General features: G+C 40.7%; 1 protein-coding gene across 18 annotated transcripts in view; it reads left to right on the top strand.

Moving 5' to 3' along the window:
• Positions 1-20,009, top strand: part of NFAT5 (nuclear factor of activated T cells 5) — a 185,602-nt gene that overhangs the window by 51,923 nt on the left and 113,670 nt on the right. For 12 of the 18 annotated variants that reach the window (XM_042231860.2, XM_042231866.2, XM_042231859.2 and 9 more), the window contains exon 1: positions 19,151-19,246. The exons of 1 other annotated variant lie outside the window; for it this stretch is intronic. Coding sequence is in view for 3 of the 17 variants with exons in the window: in XM_027978128.2 (XP_027833929.2) it covers positions 19,174-19,246 (73 nt within the window). In the remaining 14 variants the exon portion in view is untranslated. Of the gene's footprint in view, positions 1-18,875; positions 19,247-20,009 lie in introns of those variants that run through there. 5 more of the 18 variants (XM_027978128.2, XM_027978129.2, XM_042231858.1 and 2 more) reach the window with 1 other exon arrangement.

The raw sequence follows: 20,009 nt of genomic DNA on the forward strand, positions 1-20,009 counted from the left end.
GATGTTCTTGAGACACCGGCAAAGACCAGCTATGGATAGGGAGGAGGAAATATTTGCAACACACATAATCAACAACAAGTTTGTATCCAGAATATATGAAAGACTATAACAGAAGACATGCCACCCGAGTGAAAAAGAAAGTGACAAAGGAAGTAAACAGAAGAGGACATTTATTAGTCAGTAAATATCTGAAAAGATGCTCAAACTCAATAATAAGAAAATGCAAATTTGAACGACGAGATAAATATATGTAGTAAAAGTCCATAACCAAGAATGGGATGACACATTCCAACTTCAGAATACTGGCTACTGTAGCAGTAGAAAAAGGTAAAAGAGGATGAGAAAGACTTCTACATTATGTATAATGTCTCCTGTCTTTCTAAAAATTATGAAGAAATATAGGGAAAAATGGTTAAATCTGGGTGACGGATATATGGCATCTATTTCCTGCACATTTGAAATATTTCCTATTTTAAAATAAACAAGAGGAAAGACTTCACTTTGATTACATGAATGTCAAACTTTGAAAGATATCACTTCATAAAAATATTTTCTGAAGTATTATTTTTATTTCTTGTCTTTCATTTATTGATTTTGCACTTTGAGCAAGACCTGTCTGGAATAGTTTATACACTGTAAACCCCAGAGATGTTGGTTATTGTAGTTTAATTATCCTTTTAGGGTCTAGAGTCTAGGCATTTAGGCTTGGCTTAATAGCTGTTGCCTTTTGCCTTTTTTTAATTAAAAAACTAAGCATGGATTTAGATGTACTTGACAATAATATTTAGGTGTATCAGTTAGGTCTCAACAAGATTGCAAGGGACAGAAAAATCATTTCAAACAGGCTCACAATGGACTTTTGTTTGGCTGTGTAAGTGAAAAACTCTGGGTTGCAGGAGAGAGCTGGTCAGGCTTCAACACCAGTGGATCCAGGGTCTTAAATGATGACATCTATTCTCACTTTCTAGTTTTTTTAATATTACAAATAATATTGCAATAAGAATGTTATTGCATGCTTACATACATGTGCAACCTAGATAGATATTCAAAAGCAGAGACATTACTTTGCCAACAAAGGTCCATCTAGTCAAGTCTATGATTTTTCCAGTGGTCATGTATGGATGTGAGAGTTGGACTGAGAAAGAAAGCTGAGCGCCAAAGAATTGATGCTTTTGAACTGTGGTGTTGGAGAAGACTCTTGAGAGTCCCTTGGACTGCAAGGAGATCCAACCAGTCCATTCTGAAGGAGATCAGCTCTGGGATTTCTTTGGAGGCAATGATGCTGAAGCTGAAACTCCAGTACTTTGGCCACCTCATGCGAAGAGTTGACTCATTGGAAAAGACTGATGCTGGGAGGGATTGGGGGCAGGAGGAGAAGGGGATGACAGAGGATGAGATGGCTGGATGGCATCACCGACTGGATGGACATGAGTTTGAGTGAACTCCAGGAGTTGGTGATGGACAGGGAGGCCTGGCATGCTGCAATTCGTGGGGTTGCAAAGAGCTGGACACGACTGAGCGACTGAACTGAACTGAACTGATACATAAGTGAAAGTTTATCAGATCCAGAGGGGGAATTGCTAAATTAAGAGTATAGAGATGTCTTACTTTCCAAACATTGTTGCCAAATTTCTACACAAAGTTAGGGATTTGTTCATTTGTTTATGTTTCGTTTTGTTAGTTTATATTTCTGCTAGGACCTGCAGTGTAGGAAAGTTCTCATTTACTTTTTGTCTGATTATATTTTGAATTTTAAGGTCCCTACGTGTTTCTACTCTTCAGCCAGGTGTGTAAGATCAACATCATAAATCATGTTGATTGTATGTACGCTTGATATGATGTGATGAGAGTGGCATTTTAACTCTGTGGTCTTTCTTTAAGAAATTCATTGCCCCAATATAATCACACAAATAATATCAGACAAATTTGAATAGAGGAGTATCCTACACTATATCTGTGCAGCATTCCTCAAAACTGTCAAGGTTATCAAAAACCAGGAAAATCTGAGAAAATGTCACAGCCAAGAGAATTCTAAGGAGACATGAGGACCACATGTGAAGGTCCTGGATGAGAGATCCTGGAACGCAAAAGGAGTGATAGGTAAACTAAGAAAATCTGGGACTTTAATGAATAATGATGTGTCATTAATTGTAACAAATGTACCACATGTATCAACATACAGGGAACCTGGTCATGAGGTACATGGAAACTCTGTTTTCTCAGATTTTCTGTAAATCTAAAGCCATTTCAGAATGTAATGTCTATTAATTTTTTGTACTCCTAAAGTTATTTTGATTTTCATTCCTCTTGTTACTGGTAAGGTTGAGCATCTTCTCATATATTTATTGACTATCCAGGATTCTCTTTGATGAATTTCTTGTTTACATCCTTTGGCTATTTTTTAAAATGTGCTATTCCATGGACAGAGAACCGTGGTAAGTTACAGTTCGTGGGGTTGCAAAGAGTGAGACACGACTGAGTGTGTGACACTGATTAACACACACATTTGTTTTCTTTAAATGATTTGCTGGAATTTATATATATTCAGTGTATTAATCTTTTATTGGGTCATCTATTAATTTTTTGTTGTGTTGAGTTGTAAATATCTTCAGTTGGTAAATATCCTTTGATATATTCTATGGTATATTATGGTCTGGGTAGATATTTAAAATGTTAATAGCATCAGATGCTTTTGTTTATTTTTGTACTTTTGAGTCTCGTGTAGAAAATCTTTCCCTATTTTGATGTCACAAAGATATTACTTGTTCTCTTCCAATAATTTTTGCAAGTTGCTTTTTTACCTTAAAACTTTTAAATTCCCTTGGAATTTCTTTTTATCTAGTATAAGGTAGGAAACAAATTTATTTTGTTTTTTTTTTGTGTGTGTGTAAGTACCTAATTGTTCCAGCATCATTTATTGGGTTTTTAATCTCTTATCACTGATTTATAATGTGATTTCTATTTTATGCCAAGTTTCCATATATATTTAAGCTGTTTCTGGGCCTTTGCCCCTTTAATCTGTTTGTCTATCCTTAAACCAGTCTCAAATTGTTTTCTTTTTTAATATGGCTTTATGATGAATTTTTCTTATCTGGTAAGTCGAGTTCCCTCCTCCATATTTTTTCACCTCAAAATCATCTTGGCTATTTTGGGCATTATGTTCTTTCATGTGAAATTTAAGATCAGTTTATCAAGAGCCATAAAATGTCCTTTTGGAATTTTGATTATTATGATGAATTTCTAGACTGACATGATAAACTAATGAATTTACAGGCTAATTTTGAGTCCTTCTATTCACCCACAAAGTATAGTCTCTGTTTACCTAAGTCATTTTTTATATCCTTCCGTAATATTTTGTAAATTTCTCCTTAAAGGTCTTGTCCATCTTTTGTCTGTTTTTTCATGGATATTTCATAGTTTTCGTTGCTCTTATTGTATTTTTTGTTATTACCAAAGCTTTTGATTCTTGGATGTTGTTTTTACTAGCAAGTTGCTGAACTGTTTGAATGTTTTTCTTGGACTTCCTACATAAAAAAACCATTTCAACTGCAAATAGCAAAGATTTTTCTGTATTATTTTTGAATCTTTATTCTTCTTATTTTTTTCTTATTTCATTGGTTAGGACTTCTAGAACAATGTTGAATAGTAGCACAGAGAGGAAAGCCTATCTTGTTTCTTACTTTAATGAAATGTTTGTAATTTTTCAGCACTAACCATGGTGTTTGCTGTAAATTTGCTGTAGATTTTTGGTATATAGTTATCTCTCATTATCTGTTTTATTCTTCTTACAGTGATAGGACCCCAGATTTTTAGCTGATCAAATAGCTACACAAAATGCGTACTATATTTCTCAGCCTCCCTTGCAGTTAGAAGATATGGTCCTCTCTAAGCTTCAGCCAAGAATGTATGATCGAGGTGGTCCATATCCTTAAAGGGAAGGGGAAATGCTCCCTCCTTTCCCCTTTCTCCTCCTTTCTGTTGACAGCTTCACCTTTTTCTCTTTTTAAAAGTATATGAGCTTTTAAAATTAGTTAACTAATTTTTTGGCTGTGAGGCATGCAAGATCTTAGCTCCCCAACCAGGGATCAAACCCACACCCCTGCAGTAGAAACTCGGAGTCTTAGACACTGGACCACCAGGGAATTCCCAGGTTTACCTTCTTGATAGCTGATCTTTTGATGATCATGGAGCTGTCATGCTAGCCAGAATTGCCCATATTCACATGAGTAAGAAATAAATTCTTGTTTCACCCACTGTTTTTGTTTTGTCATTTGCAGGTAAACTTAATTAAACATCTATTGGATAAAAGAAATTCCTTTTTATTCGTAGTTTGCTTGGAGTTTTTATTGTTTGTTGCTTTTTTCGTTTTTGCATCATGACTCAGTAATAAATATTACACGGTGTTTTTTCCTACACTGATTGAGATGAACATAAGTTTGTCTCCTTTAAAATATTCTTTCCATCTCACCTATAACATTTATTTATCTTGTGACTTGTTTCAAACCAGGGTAGGAAGATTGATTTTATTATTCTAGAACATAGAGTAGAAATATATTTTCTGCCTTATTATAAATATTTTGTAAGTTGGATAAGAATAAACTGATTAAGGGACATAGAACTCTAAGAACTGTTAACTTGAGATACGTTTCTTTAAATCAATTTGCCCATGTGATTATAAACTTTAAGAAATAGAAAAGAAAAAGATAAGACAAAGAGGAAAGACTTTATTCTTTATACATTTAAAATTTTATTTGAAATGATGTAATATGATCAAGGGGAATTTTAAAAAGAAAAATCTGTAAAGCTGCCGTCTAGGTGCAAATATTCTTATTGTTGCTTACTATCTTTCAGCCCTTGTCCATATATTCTTGTTTTTTTGCGCTTATGATTGTAGTATAGAGACGCTTTTACTGAACAATAACAATAAAAGTTCATAGAATAAATGTTCCTTCCCACTTGAGTCACAGAGTAAAAGAACTTTTAGAACTGAAGGGAATTTTTTAACCTCATCTTTTAAAGGCTGATTTAAGTATTTGTTTCTATACTTATTTGATGACAGTTTTGATATAGAGTGCTCTCAGATCATTAAATTCTTAAATTTAGGATTATAGTTTTGCTGTCCAGTCTTTGTGACAAACTCAGTTCTAGGAATTTTTCAACACTTCATTAATTATAATAACCATTACCAGTAACATTTATGTTACAGTATTATACTTCACAAAGCAGTTTCTCACTACTTAGCTCATTTTTTCCCCTAAAATAACTCTGTGAATGGCAAAGGTACTATTATAAGCCCATTTTGCAGAAGAAAAGATAGAGGCTTAAGAGTGATTAAAAGATTTATGTATTTACTAAGTGGCAGAGTAGAGACTCAAACTATTCTGCTTTTCCATCTGCACTAATAGTTTTTGAGCTCACCAAATCAGATAATGCCAGGCATTTTTCAGTTTATAGTAGAACAATAATTAATTAATGGGCCAAACTTTCTCAGTTATAAATTTTTCTCTTATGTGTTTTTCTTAAATGGTTATCTCTTGCTTGTCTGTACAAGATGCTGGAGTAGATGATGGTTTCTGATATAGCATGAAGTTATGTGTCTTGTGATTTTAAGTTTCCCCATCAGCAATTTCTGCAGTGTTTCAGAGAGCTCAGATTTCCAGGTGTTGAGCCACAGGAAAATATTTTAAAATCATTGCATTATGTTATGCTGAGTAAGCCCCAGAACCTGCAAGCCAAATGCATTTTAGGTCCCCAAATAATGGTGAAAAACTACTATGGACTTGCTTCATTTTCTCATTTCATACATTTTTTTCCTTACTGCTCATCAAAGTAAAGCTTATGGAGGGATATATATCCAAGGAAAATAGTTAAGATAAGGCTATAAACACAAGGGTGTTCATCTCAGTTCATTCTTATTGTTGCCTACTATCTTTCAGCCTTTGTCCATATACTCTTGTTTTTTGCACTTAAGATTATAGTATAGAGACACTTTAACTGAACAGTAACAATAAAAGTTCATAGAATAAGTGTTCCGTATTTACAAAGGTTTTCAAAAAAAGGAAGCAGACTAAATGACAAAAGTAGATGATTGGCTAATTAAGATCGATTCCACAGTTAAGTACTTCTCTGCCATCACACATTATTAAGAATATTTATTGATGTGTACTGACGTCCGCAGTTATGTCAAGAAGGCAGGATAACAGTATACATGGTGCAGCCAAGTCTTGTATATATAATGCAAATATACATAAAAAATTTGATCTTCTCTAGGTTGTGGTTTAGTTTTTGACTAATTGTTAATTATCTTATTTATATTTTCTGCTTTTTTTTTTTTACAATGAACACATATTGTTTTTGCAGTATAAAACCTCCACATAACTTTTTTTAAATGAAAAAAACATCCCACTCAGGCCTTTATTGAGCATTACTGAACATGTGATTTACTGCTACATTCTGTCAGCTTTAAGAATGAAGGGGAAGGAAATGGCTATGTACAGAATTTAGTTTAGATATAAGAATTTCTTCAGGGTAAGACCCTTCCAAATCTGTTAAAATGGTAAGAGTTTAGGGAATTTCCTGGTGCTCTAGTGGCTAGGACTCCATGCTTTTACTGCGTGGGCCGAGATTTGATCCCTGGTCAGGGAACAAAGATCCTGCAAGTTGCAAGGGTGGTGGTAGGAGGCGAAGGTAAAGATACAGGTGAAACACTTAAGTGAAGGGAGGTGATCAGATTGCTGACTCCTGGGGCTGACCTGAATGTATAGTGCCAGAGACACTTAAAGGTAGAAAACCAAAGACTTTCTAAAGCTGGCTTCCTAGGATACAAATTGCCTTGGTAATGACTCTGAGATATAGTCAGTTAACAAGCATGCATTGAGGATAGGAGTTCTGAGGAGAGAAAAGAAATAGAAATTCAGATTTCAATTATTCATTTATCCAGCCATTGCTCAGCCATTATTGATTGCTCTCTACACATCCTGCATTGTGCTAAGTGTTGGGCTCTGTTCTTTATAAGTTTACAATTTAGTAGGAGAGAGAAAAGATGAGGCTCTAAGTCATTTGAGAAGCACATACTGGAAACTAGGAGGAAAAACTAGAGAACTTAGTTCAATTAAAGGAGACATCAGAATAGTGGAGGTGAATGGGAACAGGCTTCCTGAAGACTGAAATTAAAAAGTTGAAGGAAGTTTCACAAAAGAGAAAGTAAACGTAAAGGGTTTCTGACTAATAATCTGATAGCTCACATGGACCTGTGGTCTTTTCATTTATGAGATGTACTGCTACTTCTCCAAAATTTGAGATTTAAAAAATGTGCTCCCTTTCCACAAAATATTTACTTCTTTTTCATTAAGAAAAGATTAGGGGGAATCCTCTGGCGGTCCAGTGGTTAGAACTCTGCACGTTCACTGCCAAGCCTGTGGGTTCAATCTCTGGTTGATGGGAACTAAGATTGCACAAGCTTCAAGGCAGAGACAGAAAAGAAAAAGGAAAGAAATAGGCAAAATGAAATAGATTAGAATTGCAGAATTTCAGAGAGGGAGGTTACCTTTGTTATTATACAGTTTGTGGAAGGTGCTGCGGTCATTTGTAATTGTCTACCCAACATCTGTTCTCCCCCTCTTCCTTGCCAACTGACCCGCAATTGAATTCAGAGCATCAGTGTAGCCATCTAGTGTACCTACACAGTTCCCAGGCTTCTTTGAGCTGAGATGATCATGTGACACCATCCTGGCCAATGATATGTAAGTAGAAGCCACTGTGTGGGTGTTCCAGGGATCAGAATTGCTCTTTTTACCCTTCATCTTTCCATTTGCCTTTCACCTAGAATGCAGACAGGATGCCTAGAGGTGACAGTCATCTTGCAAACATATGAACAAGGGCCCAAATCTCAAACTCTGGCAGAGGGGAAAGCCTGTGTGCCTGATGGCATTGCAGGACTTCAGGACTAGTACTGGATTGCCTAATCCAGACTCATTGCATGAGAAAAATAAAGTCTGTGAGCCACTGGGTATGTTGTTGTTCAATCACTAAGTCATGTCTGACTCTTTGCAACCCCATGGACTGCAGCACACCAGGCTTCCCTGTTGTTCACTGTCTCTTGGAGTTTGCTCAAACTCATGTCCATTGAGTTGATAATGCCATCCAACCATCTCATCCTCTGTCACCCTCTTCTCCTGACTTCAGTCTTTCCCAGCATCAGGGATTTTCCCAACGAGTCAGTTTTTCACATCAGGTGACCAAAGTATTGGAGCTTCAGCTTCGCCATCAGTCCTTCCAATGAATATGCGTGGTATTTCCGTTAGGATTGATTGGTTTGATCTCCTTGCTGTCCAAAGGACTCTCAAGAGTCTTCTCCAGCACCACAGTTCAAAAAGCATGAGTTCTTTGGCACTCAGCCTTCTTTATGGTACAACTCTCACATCTGTACATGACTACTGGAAAAACCATAGCTTTGACTATATGGACATTTGTTGGCAAAGTCAGGTCTTTGCTAAATCTACTGTCTAGGTTTGTCATAGCTTTTCTTGCATCTTTTAATTTCATGGCTGTAGTCACTGTCCACAGTGATTTTGGAGCCCAAGAAAAAACTCTGTCACTGTTCCCACTTTTCCCCATCTATTTGCCGTGAAGTGATGGGACCAGCTGCCGTAATCTTAGTTTTATGAATGTTGAGTTTTAAGCCAGGTTTTTTACTCTCCTCTTTCACCCTCCTCAAGAGGCTCTTCAGTCTCTCTTCACTTTCTGCCATTAGAATGGTATCATCTGCATATCTGAAGTTGTTGATATTTCTCCTGGCAGTCTTGATTCCAGCTTGTGATTCATCCAGCCTGGCATTTTGCATGATGTATTCTGCATAGAAGTTAAATAAGTAGGGTGAGTGTATACAGCCTTGATGTACCAGTCCATTGTTCCATATCGGGTTCTGCCTTTAGCTTCTTGACCGGCATACAGGTTTCTCAGGAGAAAGGTAAGGTGGTTTGGAGAACCAAATTCTCTTGAAGAATTTTCCATACACGCAGTCAAAGGCTTTTGCATAGTCAATGAACCAGAAGTAGATGTTTTTCTGGAACGGCCTTGCTTTCTCTATGATCCAGTGAATGTTGGCAATTTGATCTCTGTTTCCTCTGCCTTTTCTAAATCCAGCTTTTGTATTTGGAAGTTCTCGGTTCACGTTCTACTGAAGCCTAGTTTGAAAGATTTTGAGCATTACCTTGATAGCATGTGAAATGAGCACAATTGTATGGTAGTCTGAATATTCTTTGTCGTTGCCTTTCTTTGGAATTGGAATGAAAACTGACCTTTTCCAGTCTAGTGGCCACTGCTGAGTTTTCCAAATTTGCTGGGATATAGAGTGCAGCGCTTTAACAGAATCATCTTTTAGGATTTGAAATAGCTCAGCTGGAATTCCATCACCTCCACTAACTTTGTTTGTAGTAATGCTTCCTAAGGCCCACTTGACTTCACACTCCAGGATGTCTGGCTCTAGGTGAGTGGCCACACCATGATGGTTATCCAGGCCATTAAGGCCTTTTTTATATAGTTCTTCTGTGTATTCTTGTCACCTCTTCTTAATCTCTTCTGCTTCTGTTAGGTTCTTGATATTTCTTTTCTTTATTGTGCCCATCTTTGCATATAATGTTCCCTTGGTATCTCCAATTTTGTTGAAGAGACCTCTAGACTTTCCTATTCAATTGTTTTCCTCTCTTTCTTTGCATTGTTCACTTAAGAAGGCTTTCTTACCTCCTTGCTCTTCTCTGCAGTGCTGCATTCAGGTGGGTATATCTTATCTTTTCTCCTTTGCCTTTTACTTCTCGTCTCAGCTATCTGTAAGGCCTCCTCAGATACCACTTTGCCTTCTTGCATTTCTTTTTCTTTGGGATGGTTTTAGTCACTGCCTCCTGTACAGTGTTATGAACCTCCATCCCTAGTTCTTCAGGGACTCTGTCTACCAGATCTGATCCCTTGAATCTATTTGTCACTTCCACTGTATAATCATAAGGGATGTGATACAAGTCATACCTGAATGACCTAGTGGTTTTCCCTACTTTCTTCAGTGTAGGTCTGAATTTTGCAATGAGGAGCTCATGATCTGAGCCACAGTCAGCTCTAGGTCTTGTTTTTTCTGTTTGTATCGAACTTCTCCATCTTTGGCTACAAAGAGTATATTCAGTCTGATTTCAGAGTTGACCACTTTGTGATGTCCATGTGTAGAAGTCATCTCTTGTGTTTTTGGAAGAGAGTGTTTGCTATGATCAGTGAGTTCCCTTGGAAAAACTGTTAACCTTTGCCCTGCTTCCTTTTATACTCCAGGGCCAAACCTGCCTGTCACTCCTGCCTGTCATCTCTTGACTTCCTTTCGCATTCCAGCCCCCTGTGATGAAAAGGACATCTTTTGGGGGTGTTAGTTCTAGAAGGTCTTGTAGGTCTTCATAGAACTGTTCAGCTTCTTCGGCATCAGTGCTTGGGGCATAGACTTGGATTACTGTGATACTGAATGGTTTGCCTTCGAAGTGAACCAAGATAATTCTGTCATTTTCGAGATTGCATCTAGATACTGCATTTTAGACTCTTTTGTTGCCTGTAAGGGCTACTCCATTTCTTCTAAGGTATCCTTGCCCATAGAAGTAGATATAATGGTCATCTGAATTAAATTTTTCTGTTCCCATCCATTTTAGTTTATTAATTCCTAAGAGGTCGATGTTCACTCTTGCCATCTCCTACCTGACCATGTCCAATTTACCTTGATTCATGGACCTGACATACCAGGTTCCTATGCAATATTGTTCTTTACAGCATCAGACTTTACTTTCACCACCAGACACACCCACAACTGAATGTTGTTTCCGCTTTGGCCCAGTCTCTTCATTCTTTGTGGAGCAATTTCTCTGCTCTTCCCCAGAAGCATATCGGACACGTTTTGACTAGGGTGGCTCATCTTCCAGTATCCTCTCTTTTTGCCTCTTCACACTGTTCATGGGATTCTGGAGGCAAGGATACTGGAGTGGTTTGCCACTCCCTTCTCCAGTGGACCATGTTTTGTCAGAACTCTCCACCATGACCCATCTGTCTTGAGTGGCCCTGTACAGCATGGTTCTAGCATCTAAACACAATGCCTGCCTGATAAATCATCTGACCCACTTATTTCAGAGAGAGGAGACAAAGGCCCAAGAAAGTTCCATAACCCTGGACAGAGTGTATCAGTTAAGACTTTCTGTCTTTAAAGTGACTGAATACCCAGTGCCATATCTCCCATGGAAAAAACCCTTTAAAAACGGATTAATCAGTTCAAATCATTGAGGTCAGGCGTGGCTTCCTCCAGAAACTCAAATGACTTTTTTGGGTTGTGTTTTGTTCCCCCTCTCTCCACTTCTTGGCAACCCTTTCTCTGTTCCCTCCACCTCAGACAGGCTCTTTTCCTCTGTGTGGCAAGGTGATGCCAGCTGCTCCAGCCTGACCCCACCCACGATTAAGTCAAGCGGGCAAGCCGAAACTCCTCCACGGAGGAAGGTCACCCCACTCAGGAGGTGTGTGACTGCCTGCTAGGCACTCCAAAAGGGCGCATCTTCGGCTTAGTATGTGCTGAGAATTAGGACTTAGAGGAGCCCTGGTTCCAATTCAGTTTACTCGCCACTTCTTCAGATACCTTCTGCTAGACTTAAATAGGCATATGTGACATCCATGAGAAATACAGGTCTGTGCCATGTGCCCTTGGATCATGTGATCACATGCTGCTTAGGCAGTTTTTGGCCACTGATATACATGTGAACCCTGAAGAGGAAGATACCGAGTCTATCTAGAAGCAATTAGAACTCAAAAGATTGCCCCCAGCTCTGAAGACAAAGTCAGATTTGGACCTTAGGGTGAATCTGCTCAAGAGCAGTAATAAAAATTACATCTTCCCTTTTCATTCTGGAGGGATCACCTCTCCATGGGTTTTTCTCTCATGTTTTTCTCTTTCTGAATTTCCCCCTCCTGCACCCTCAAAAGGATACTTACTTGATAACTATGAAGGGCAGACGATCTGTTTGTTCCTTAGGGCTCCAGTTCAGGCAGTCAGGGCTAGGTTCAGAGTTCCCGCACCTTCTTTTGTACCTGACTTTTAAATGCTTTTGTCTTGGTCCAGACCTTACAGAGTAAACCTTAAGTCCATTATTACCCAACTCTTCCATGAAAGGAATGTTTGCAAACTGATCTTTAAAAACATCGTGGTTGCTTTTTATTTCTACAAGCCTTTTTGTTTATTTCCTTTTTTTTTTTCCAAATTGTTGGCCTTTAGGATTCTTTTTCTAAGTAATAATTTTATTTATTTCTTTATGACTGTGCTGGGTCTTCTTTTTCTCTGCTCTCTAGTTGTGGTGCAAGGGCTTCTCATTGCAGCGGCTTTTCTTGTGGAGCACAGGCTTCAGTGGTTGTGGCGCAAGGGCTTAGTTGCTCCACAGCAGGTGGGATCCTCCCAGATCAGAAATCGAACCCGGATCTTCCACACTGGTAGGTGGATTCTTTACCACTAAGCCACTAGGGAAGCCCTAGGATTCTTGAAATTCTTCCAAACATAGCTACTCTGAAGGTGAGCATTTAAAGGCTTCTGTGTTAATGCTGATGTATGTTTAGAGTGAAAATCGGGAATGCAAGTTCATATAGATATTGTTTCTTACCAGTTCACTCCTTTACTGAGTTTCAGCAAATTGTGTTTACTTGGATTTCCTATTGGTAAGAAGTAAATATAGGATAGTTTCTTTTCTGGTTAGAGTTTTTGCTGCTCTGGATAACAAAGTGTAAAGTCTCTTGAGGGTAGTTCACATTTAGTGGTGTTTGTATCTCCATTAAATATTATTATTTTGATAGGTTAAGCTCTTGGGTTGCAACGATGAAACTCTTGGTGGATATTTCAAACCTTTGTCCCATTGTCTTCTTTTGTTGAATATCCTCAGACTTTTCTGTCTCCCTCACTCATCCTTTAAGCATTTTTGAGTTGTTCTGATTCTACTTTCATAGTTTGTACACAAAGCCTTCCTTCCATTTTTTTCAGGCTCTTCTTTTTCAGGCCTTATTCGTCTTGGCTGGGTTCTCTTTCCAGCCTCTCAGCTGCCAATTTACTCTCTGCACTGCTGCCTCTGTTACGTTCTTAAAATACAACTCTGGGCAGGTCATCTCCCCCCTCAAAAAGCCTTCAGTGGTTCCCCAGTACCTATAGGATAAAGAACAAAATATTTGGCATAACGTGTAAGGCCTTTCACCCCTGTCCTTTTCTTTCTTCTTTTGTTTCTCCTTTCATTCTATCCATCTCTGTACTCAGCATCAAATTCCTATTAAAATATCTATAAATGGCTTATTAGAGAGTTTGTTTCATTTTGTCTTGGTACTAAATAATGCGTTCACAGTCAATTATAAGTTATTTAAGGCAAGGATGTGTTTTATCTATTTTGATCTTAGAGACTGTACAAGCAGTGTTCACAACATACTAGAGAGAGACCCATGAAATGTAATTCACTGTGTTAATTGCTGTACTACAGTTTGAACAAAATGCTATGGGAACCCAGAGGGGAGAAAAATTAATATTGCTTGAAATGGCTCAGGATGGATTCATAGATGAACTAATATCTGAGCTGGACTTTGAAGGATGAGTAGAATTTGTGCAGGTAGAGAAACTGAATATTCTCTCTAAGCCTCATATTTATAATTAGATTCTAACACCTGTTGGTAGACCCCTTTGTGTCACTTCCCCATGTCTGGAGCAGTCCACATTTCTTTATTCAGCTGAAAGACATTTTTCTCAGGTGGAATATGTTATTTCCAAAGCCGTCTTGTTTATCTTATAACTTCAGCTTGGCCCTTCAATTCTGGAGCTTTGATGTGGATAACCATTTCAACTATTTTGTCAGTGCATCCTTAACCTAAGTATTTAGTCACAATCCTCAGCAAAGCTAAGAAAAATACTCTGCTTCTTTGACCATCTACTGATAAAGTCCAGTGAAGCCCAGGTATTTCTTGGAATACTTGTATCAACACAAAATAGCTGTGATGCATCACAATATAAACATTGGTATGTTAGAACTTTGCTCAGCAATGATCTAGCCTCTTTTAACCACTTTACAAAATTAGGGTTGGAGTGAAGAGATATCAGCTGTGGAGGATAGTAGGGGGAAGAGAAAGAATGACAGGTGGTATTCCTTCTTCGTCCCCTCTATCAGCTAAGAAAGTAAAAAGGATAAATCATTTCTAGGTACCTGTACAGAATCCTAGCTTAGCACCTGTCACAGTGTGAGCTTGTTTGCAGGTCAGCTCCTCCATTAGACAGAATTTCTCATAGGGCTTCCCTAGTGGCTCAGACAGTAAAGAATCCACCTGCAATGAGGGAGACCTGGGTTTGATCCCCAAATTGGGAAGATCCCCTGGAGGAGGGCAACCCACTCCAGTATTCTTGCCCGGAGAATCCCCATGGACAGAGGAGCCTGGTGGGCTACAGTCCATGGGGTTGCAAAGAGTCAGACATGAGTGAGCCACTAAGCACGCACACACACACACACACGCACACATTTCTCATATTCATCTTTGTAAAAATCTTCATGTTTCTTGTTCTTAGCATAGTTCCCAGAGCCCATTTGTGGAAATACATAAGAATAGATAGTATTCATATGGAAGAATGGTTTTTCATTTTCATTTTCTCCAGGTTAAGTATATTTCTCTTTCCAAAAACATAGAAAGTTAAAGACTTTCCTCCTAAAGAGAGAGAGAGATATGTAGGTACACCCTTAGAAAAATTTGTGTACAAGTTTAAGGAGATGTCTTGAAGAAAACCAAGGGACCTCAGGTTAAAACTCCATGAATTGAGAGAGGGAAATAGGAGATTGTAAAACCACTTCTAATTTGTACTTTTGGTCAAATTAATGTCACAGCCAAGGTGGGGCTGCTAGACTCAATATATATTATAATTAGATGTGGAAACAGCACCATGTTAAAGATTGGTGGTCATATCAAGGCCAATGTGAATAAGGACTTGAGCAGTTTGCCTAAGTCTAACCTGACTACCCTTGGGATGCGGCTCAAGAATTTCTATTTTCCCACTTAAGTTACTCCTCCCTGATCTACCCGTTGAATTCCTCTGGCATTTACCTCTTTCCTCACTGCTAAATCCTCTGGATTCAAACTGATTGCACTATATCTCAGGACTTGCAACCATTCTAAATCTTGAGAGACTTTTGTCTCCATGGGTCTTCAAATGAAAACTCTGACCCAGACCGAGCAACTCATAAAATGCCAAAGTACTTCATCAAAGTGAATGAGATGCCTGATTATCAGATTTAGGTGCACTCTGAAAGACGTCAGAAGCGAAATTAGAAATATTCTAAACTCCATGGCAAAAGTATCGAAACAAATTTCGCCTTCAGAAATATTTGCTAGAACATGTTCTGGGGGGAAAATTGATGCATAAACATCGTCAAATAAGAATTTGGTTACAGTTTCAGCACAAATGCTGTCACTGCTATTTCCCACCACTATCAATTCTCCATTATTATGAAGGAGTGCTCCCAAGGTGGGGCAAAGATAATTTGCGGTCTAAACTTTTTTTTGTCTGTTTCTTGAATTGCTCTGGAAATTTTCCTTTCAGGTTTTGTGTTTGTTTAGCAGGTTCACTACAATATACATGTGACTAAAATTATTTTAAAAGCCTTAATTGTATTAGGATGACGAAAATTCTGAAGATCTTGTGACAACACATGCCTCTATTCTGTATGAGTTTATTTAATTCCTTTTCAGTGGTTGATATTTGAACCTCTTTCAGTGAGAGCAGATCCAGCTATTCACTAAGGTGCCTAAACAGATCCAGGAGGGGTTAAAGAACACACCGTCAGTGTAAGAACTGCCACTCTGTTGCATAATCTATACAACCTTCTGGTTGAATCTGGGCTTCTGGGAACATCTTAATCAAATAACTAGGGAATATGATATAACAATTGGGAAGTAATGTAAAGAAATTCTACAAACTATTAAGTCGTCTTTATGTTTTGTCCCATGATTCTATTGTAATTTCCAGTGAAAGGAAATTTCCATATTTTATATGCTTAAAGTTTTACTTCATATTGTGCATAGAAAAGGTTTTATGAAGAAGTTTGTTCTGGTGAAAGCGTTAGTCACTCAGTTGTGTCCAGTTCTTTGCAACCCCATAGACTATAGCCCACCAGGCTCCACTGTCCATGGAATTCTCCAGGCAAGAATACTGGAGTGGGTTGCCATTTCCTTCTCCAGGGGATCTTCCCGACCCAGGGATTGAAGCCGGGTCTCCTGCATTGCAGGCATATTCTTTATAGTCTGAACCACCAAGGGGGTGCTAATATGTTCTAGTAATAGAGTGGGTTTTAAAATATAAAATAAGACTATTTCAAATATCATATAAAAGGGAAAGCAAATGAGATATTAATGACCAGAAAAGGAAATACCATTGGAACTTGACGCTGCGTGTAATTTACTAAAAACACAATGATCAGATAATTATTTTTGGTAACCCTGAATTTTCGGAAGGTCATATTGTATTTTTGTGATCAGAGCAGAGCAAACACCGTTTACTAGTAAATCTGTACTTTTAGTTATTGAAAATCTGCGTCTCTATGGTATTGCAAAGCATGACCATGAAAACTATCCATTTAAGCGTTTTTGTTTTTTAAGTATCTCTGTGAGAGGATGGGAGGTGGAGTTAACCACTGAGTTTTCAAATGTTTGTTTAGATATAATCACTGCTTGATGCAGGGCTTGATGGAGTGGATCCTGAGCCCAAAGAATCCGTGGAAGTCAGTTGAGGTCAAGTTACTTTTTGGGGGACCCTTATTCACTTTGCTTTTACTCAGTCAGGGAAAATCTGATTAACATAAACAACAAAGCTTAGCAAAGTACTAGGAAAAAAGTCATAAAAGGGCAGAGATATGTTAAGGGAAAGGGGAAGGAAGAGGCCTTGCCAATTCTTGACTTGTTAACTAGGGTCAGGACAGCAATGGGGATTTCCTATACCCTAAGTTTGTTGAATGATTACATAGGTCTGGGGTAGAGGGATAAACTCAGAGTGACTCACTCAACTTTTTTTTTTTTTTTTTGTATTGGGGTTCTGCCTGGTACCTTGCAGAATTTCCTCTTCTCACATTACGTATGGACTAATGGAGTGGGGAGGTCTCCAATAGGTGTTCACACCCACTTAGATTCAAAAGCTTTGGCCTAAGCCTTGGCCTGTTGGGCAATGTGGGGTCTGAATCTTCTCTCAAATGAATGGGACTTTGGCCCATTTTGAAGGGACTTCTGTTGGGACTTGTTACAACAGTGTACAGCAGTGATGTATGTTTGAGAATAATTTCTGGTTCTGCTTTGCCATCTTGGGGTGGCTCTGAAAAGCTTTCTTACCTCTGACAGGAAGACAATGTTCACAGGGTTGATTACTACACAGAAGGCAGTGAAGAGAATTGGGCAACCTGACTCAGATGTAAAGATGGAAAGATAGGTAGACTCTGGTGACACAAGTTAAATTCCTGGTCTGCAGGTAAAGCTTTGCAGAGGGCCCCACCCCAAAGACACTTGCACAGGGGTCTCCTTTGCTTAGGGCTTCTCCCTTATCCCCACCACTCCAAGTCCAGATGAATTGCTCAAATTCTTGGGGGAAAGGTTCTACAAATCCTGTGTGCATGTATGTGTATACACACATATATGTGTGTGTATATATATATATAAAAGACCAATTTTTTTAATGATTTGTAACTATCTTTGTGAATAATAGAAACGAAACCAACTCAAATACCTTAAAAATATTGCCCCAGTGGCTGCTGGCATTACTATTCCACACAAGAGTAAAATTATTTCCTATGTAGCATACCCTGCACTCCAGTTGATATGATTGATTTTTAATAACTGGATTAAAAATTTCTCAGAAGTCTATTAGTCAGGAAACGGTCTGCGGTGTATGTGAGATTTTTCAGTTTTTGCAACGGAAACTTTTGGTCTCATGAATAGAACAGCAAAACCTCAATTAAGTGTCCCTTCTCCATTCTTGTCTAGTCCACAGGTTAAAAAAAAGAAAATGAAAAACTCTAAGAATGGTTTTTAAGTTTGCTTTTTTCACTCTACAACAGTCAGGTGGACTCATAGGACTCAGTTTTTAAATTAACTTTTATCTCCCACTCTGAAAACACCCGGCGATCCCAGCACAATGAGAGACAAATCTTTTTTTTTTTTTTTTCAGCCTCTAATAGTTGGGGGTGCGGGGGGCGGGGAGAGAAAGAAGGGGAAGGGTAAAGATGGGAGAGAAGGTACTTTAATTTAAAAACCAATAACTCGAGGTTCCATTTCCTAATTAAGAAATGAGTTTGATAGTCCTTTGGCCAACTCAATTCAGACATTGCTATGAAAACCCCAAAGGAGTGGTAACTCCAAGGGACGAAACTCTATTCCCCTCTGAGACCCCACGCCTGCCCGCTCGGGATGTCCCGGCTTTGGGGGAGTGGGGGGTCTCTCCCCTCTTCCCGGAGACACCTCGGTTCCCCTAGGTTTGTGTCCTCCTGAGCTCAGCTTGGAGCTGGGCCGGCCGCCTCCGGCTTGCCGCCACCAGGTCGGTGCAAATACCTTTTCCCTCCTCGGGGCCCCAGGCGCGGACACCTCCCAGCCTCCCTCCCTCTCGGCAGGCGGGGCCGTTTCCCAGCTCATGAACAGCAGCCCGGGGCCGCGGCAGCAGGAAGCGGAGCCCTTGTTGATGCTGTTCCGTGGCGCGCCTCCCCGCCCTCCGGCAGTCGCCTGGGCTGTTCCCTGCCCTGGGCCGCCCCCCTCCGCGCCTGCGCAGTGCCTCGTGGGAGGCGGGGCTCAGATTCCTGTCAGCGGCGGCGGCGGTGGCGGCGACCGTCAGTTTTCGCAGAGGAGAAGCACGAAACGGACCCGTTGGCTCTCCCCCTCCCTTTCCCCCGACCTGAACCCCCCTCCTGGCTCGCCGGGAGTTAGTCCCCGTGGAGTTCCCCCTCCACCCCGCCGCTGTTTCCTCGGTTCGTCGGCTCGGTGGAAGTCACTGCCCTCGAGGAGGAGGCAGCGGCAGCCGCCCTCGCCTGCCGCCCCCGGTTCGGTGCCCACGGTCCCGGAGAGGAGGTGCCGCCGCCACCGCCGCTCCCCCCCTCCCGCTGCCCTCGGGCCGGGCTGGGTCGAGTTGCGATGCCCTCGGACTTCATTTCATTGCTCAGCGCGGACCTAGACCTGGAGTCGCCCAAGTCCCTGTACTCACGAGGTGAGTCAGGCTGGGGGCTGGGGTGTGTGTGGGGGAAGCGGGGAGGCCCGACCTAGGGGGAACCGGAGGGGTCCCGGTCGGGGGGCGGCCGAGCCTCCGCCGGAACGGCCTGTCTTGGGGGGGTGGTAAGGAGAGGCCGAGGGGCTGGGGGCGGTGGTGGAAGGGGCCCGAGAGGAGCGGTGGCCCCTCCCCCGCGGAGCCGCCTGCCGCCCGGGGCCCAGATGCCGTCGGCCCCCGGGTCTGCGGCCCCCGGTAGCTCTGAGCGCCCCTCGGTGGCGGGCCTCTCCCCTCTCCCCGGGCGGCCGGCCCCGGCCTCCCCTGCTTGGGGATCACCCAGGACTGGGCCCCGCGCTGGAGCTGCCGCGATCCGGGCGCCGTGGCTCTTCTTACCAGGACCACCCTCCCCAGCAAAGTTGCCCCCAAAGGGGCAGTGTAGCCTGGAGCTGGTTCTGGGTGCAGTATCACCATTTTCCTCCTCCTCCAGGTTGTTTGTGCGCCGTGGTTCTCCCCCCTCTCTCTCCGGCCTAGTCCACTCCCTCCCCTTGTTGGGACGGCCCCCCTCGACCAGGCGTCCTTCTTTCCTCGTCATCTTATTGCTGGAAAGAGCCCGAATTTTCTCTTCTTTTTTCTCTCTTTCCACCTCTGTGACATTCTAATTACTTACTTCTCTCTCTGTTTTACAAAGAGAGGGGTGCTCTCTCTGCATTAGTTTTATTCCTCTCCTGTCCCAGGGGTACCAGCTCAGGGCACAAACGCTGTCCTT

The sequence above is a fragment of the Ovis aries genome, chromosome 14 (genome assembly GCF_016772045.2).
Source record: "Ovis aries strain OAR_USU_Benz2616 breed Rambouillet chromosome 14, ARS-UI_Ramb_v3.0, whole genome shotgun sequence".
Classification (NCBI taxonomy): domain Eukaryota; kingdom Metazoa; phylum Chordata; class Mammalia; order Artiodactyla; family Bovidae; genus Ovis; species Ovis aries.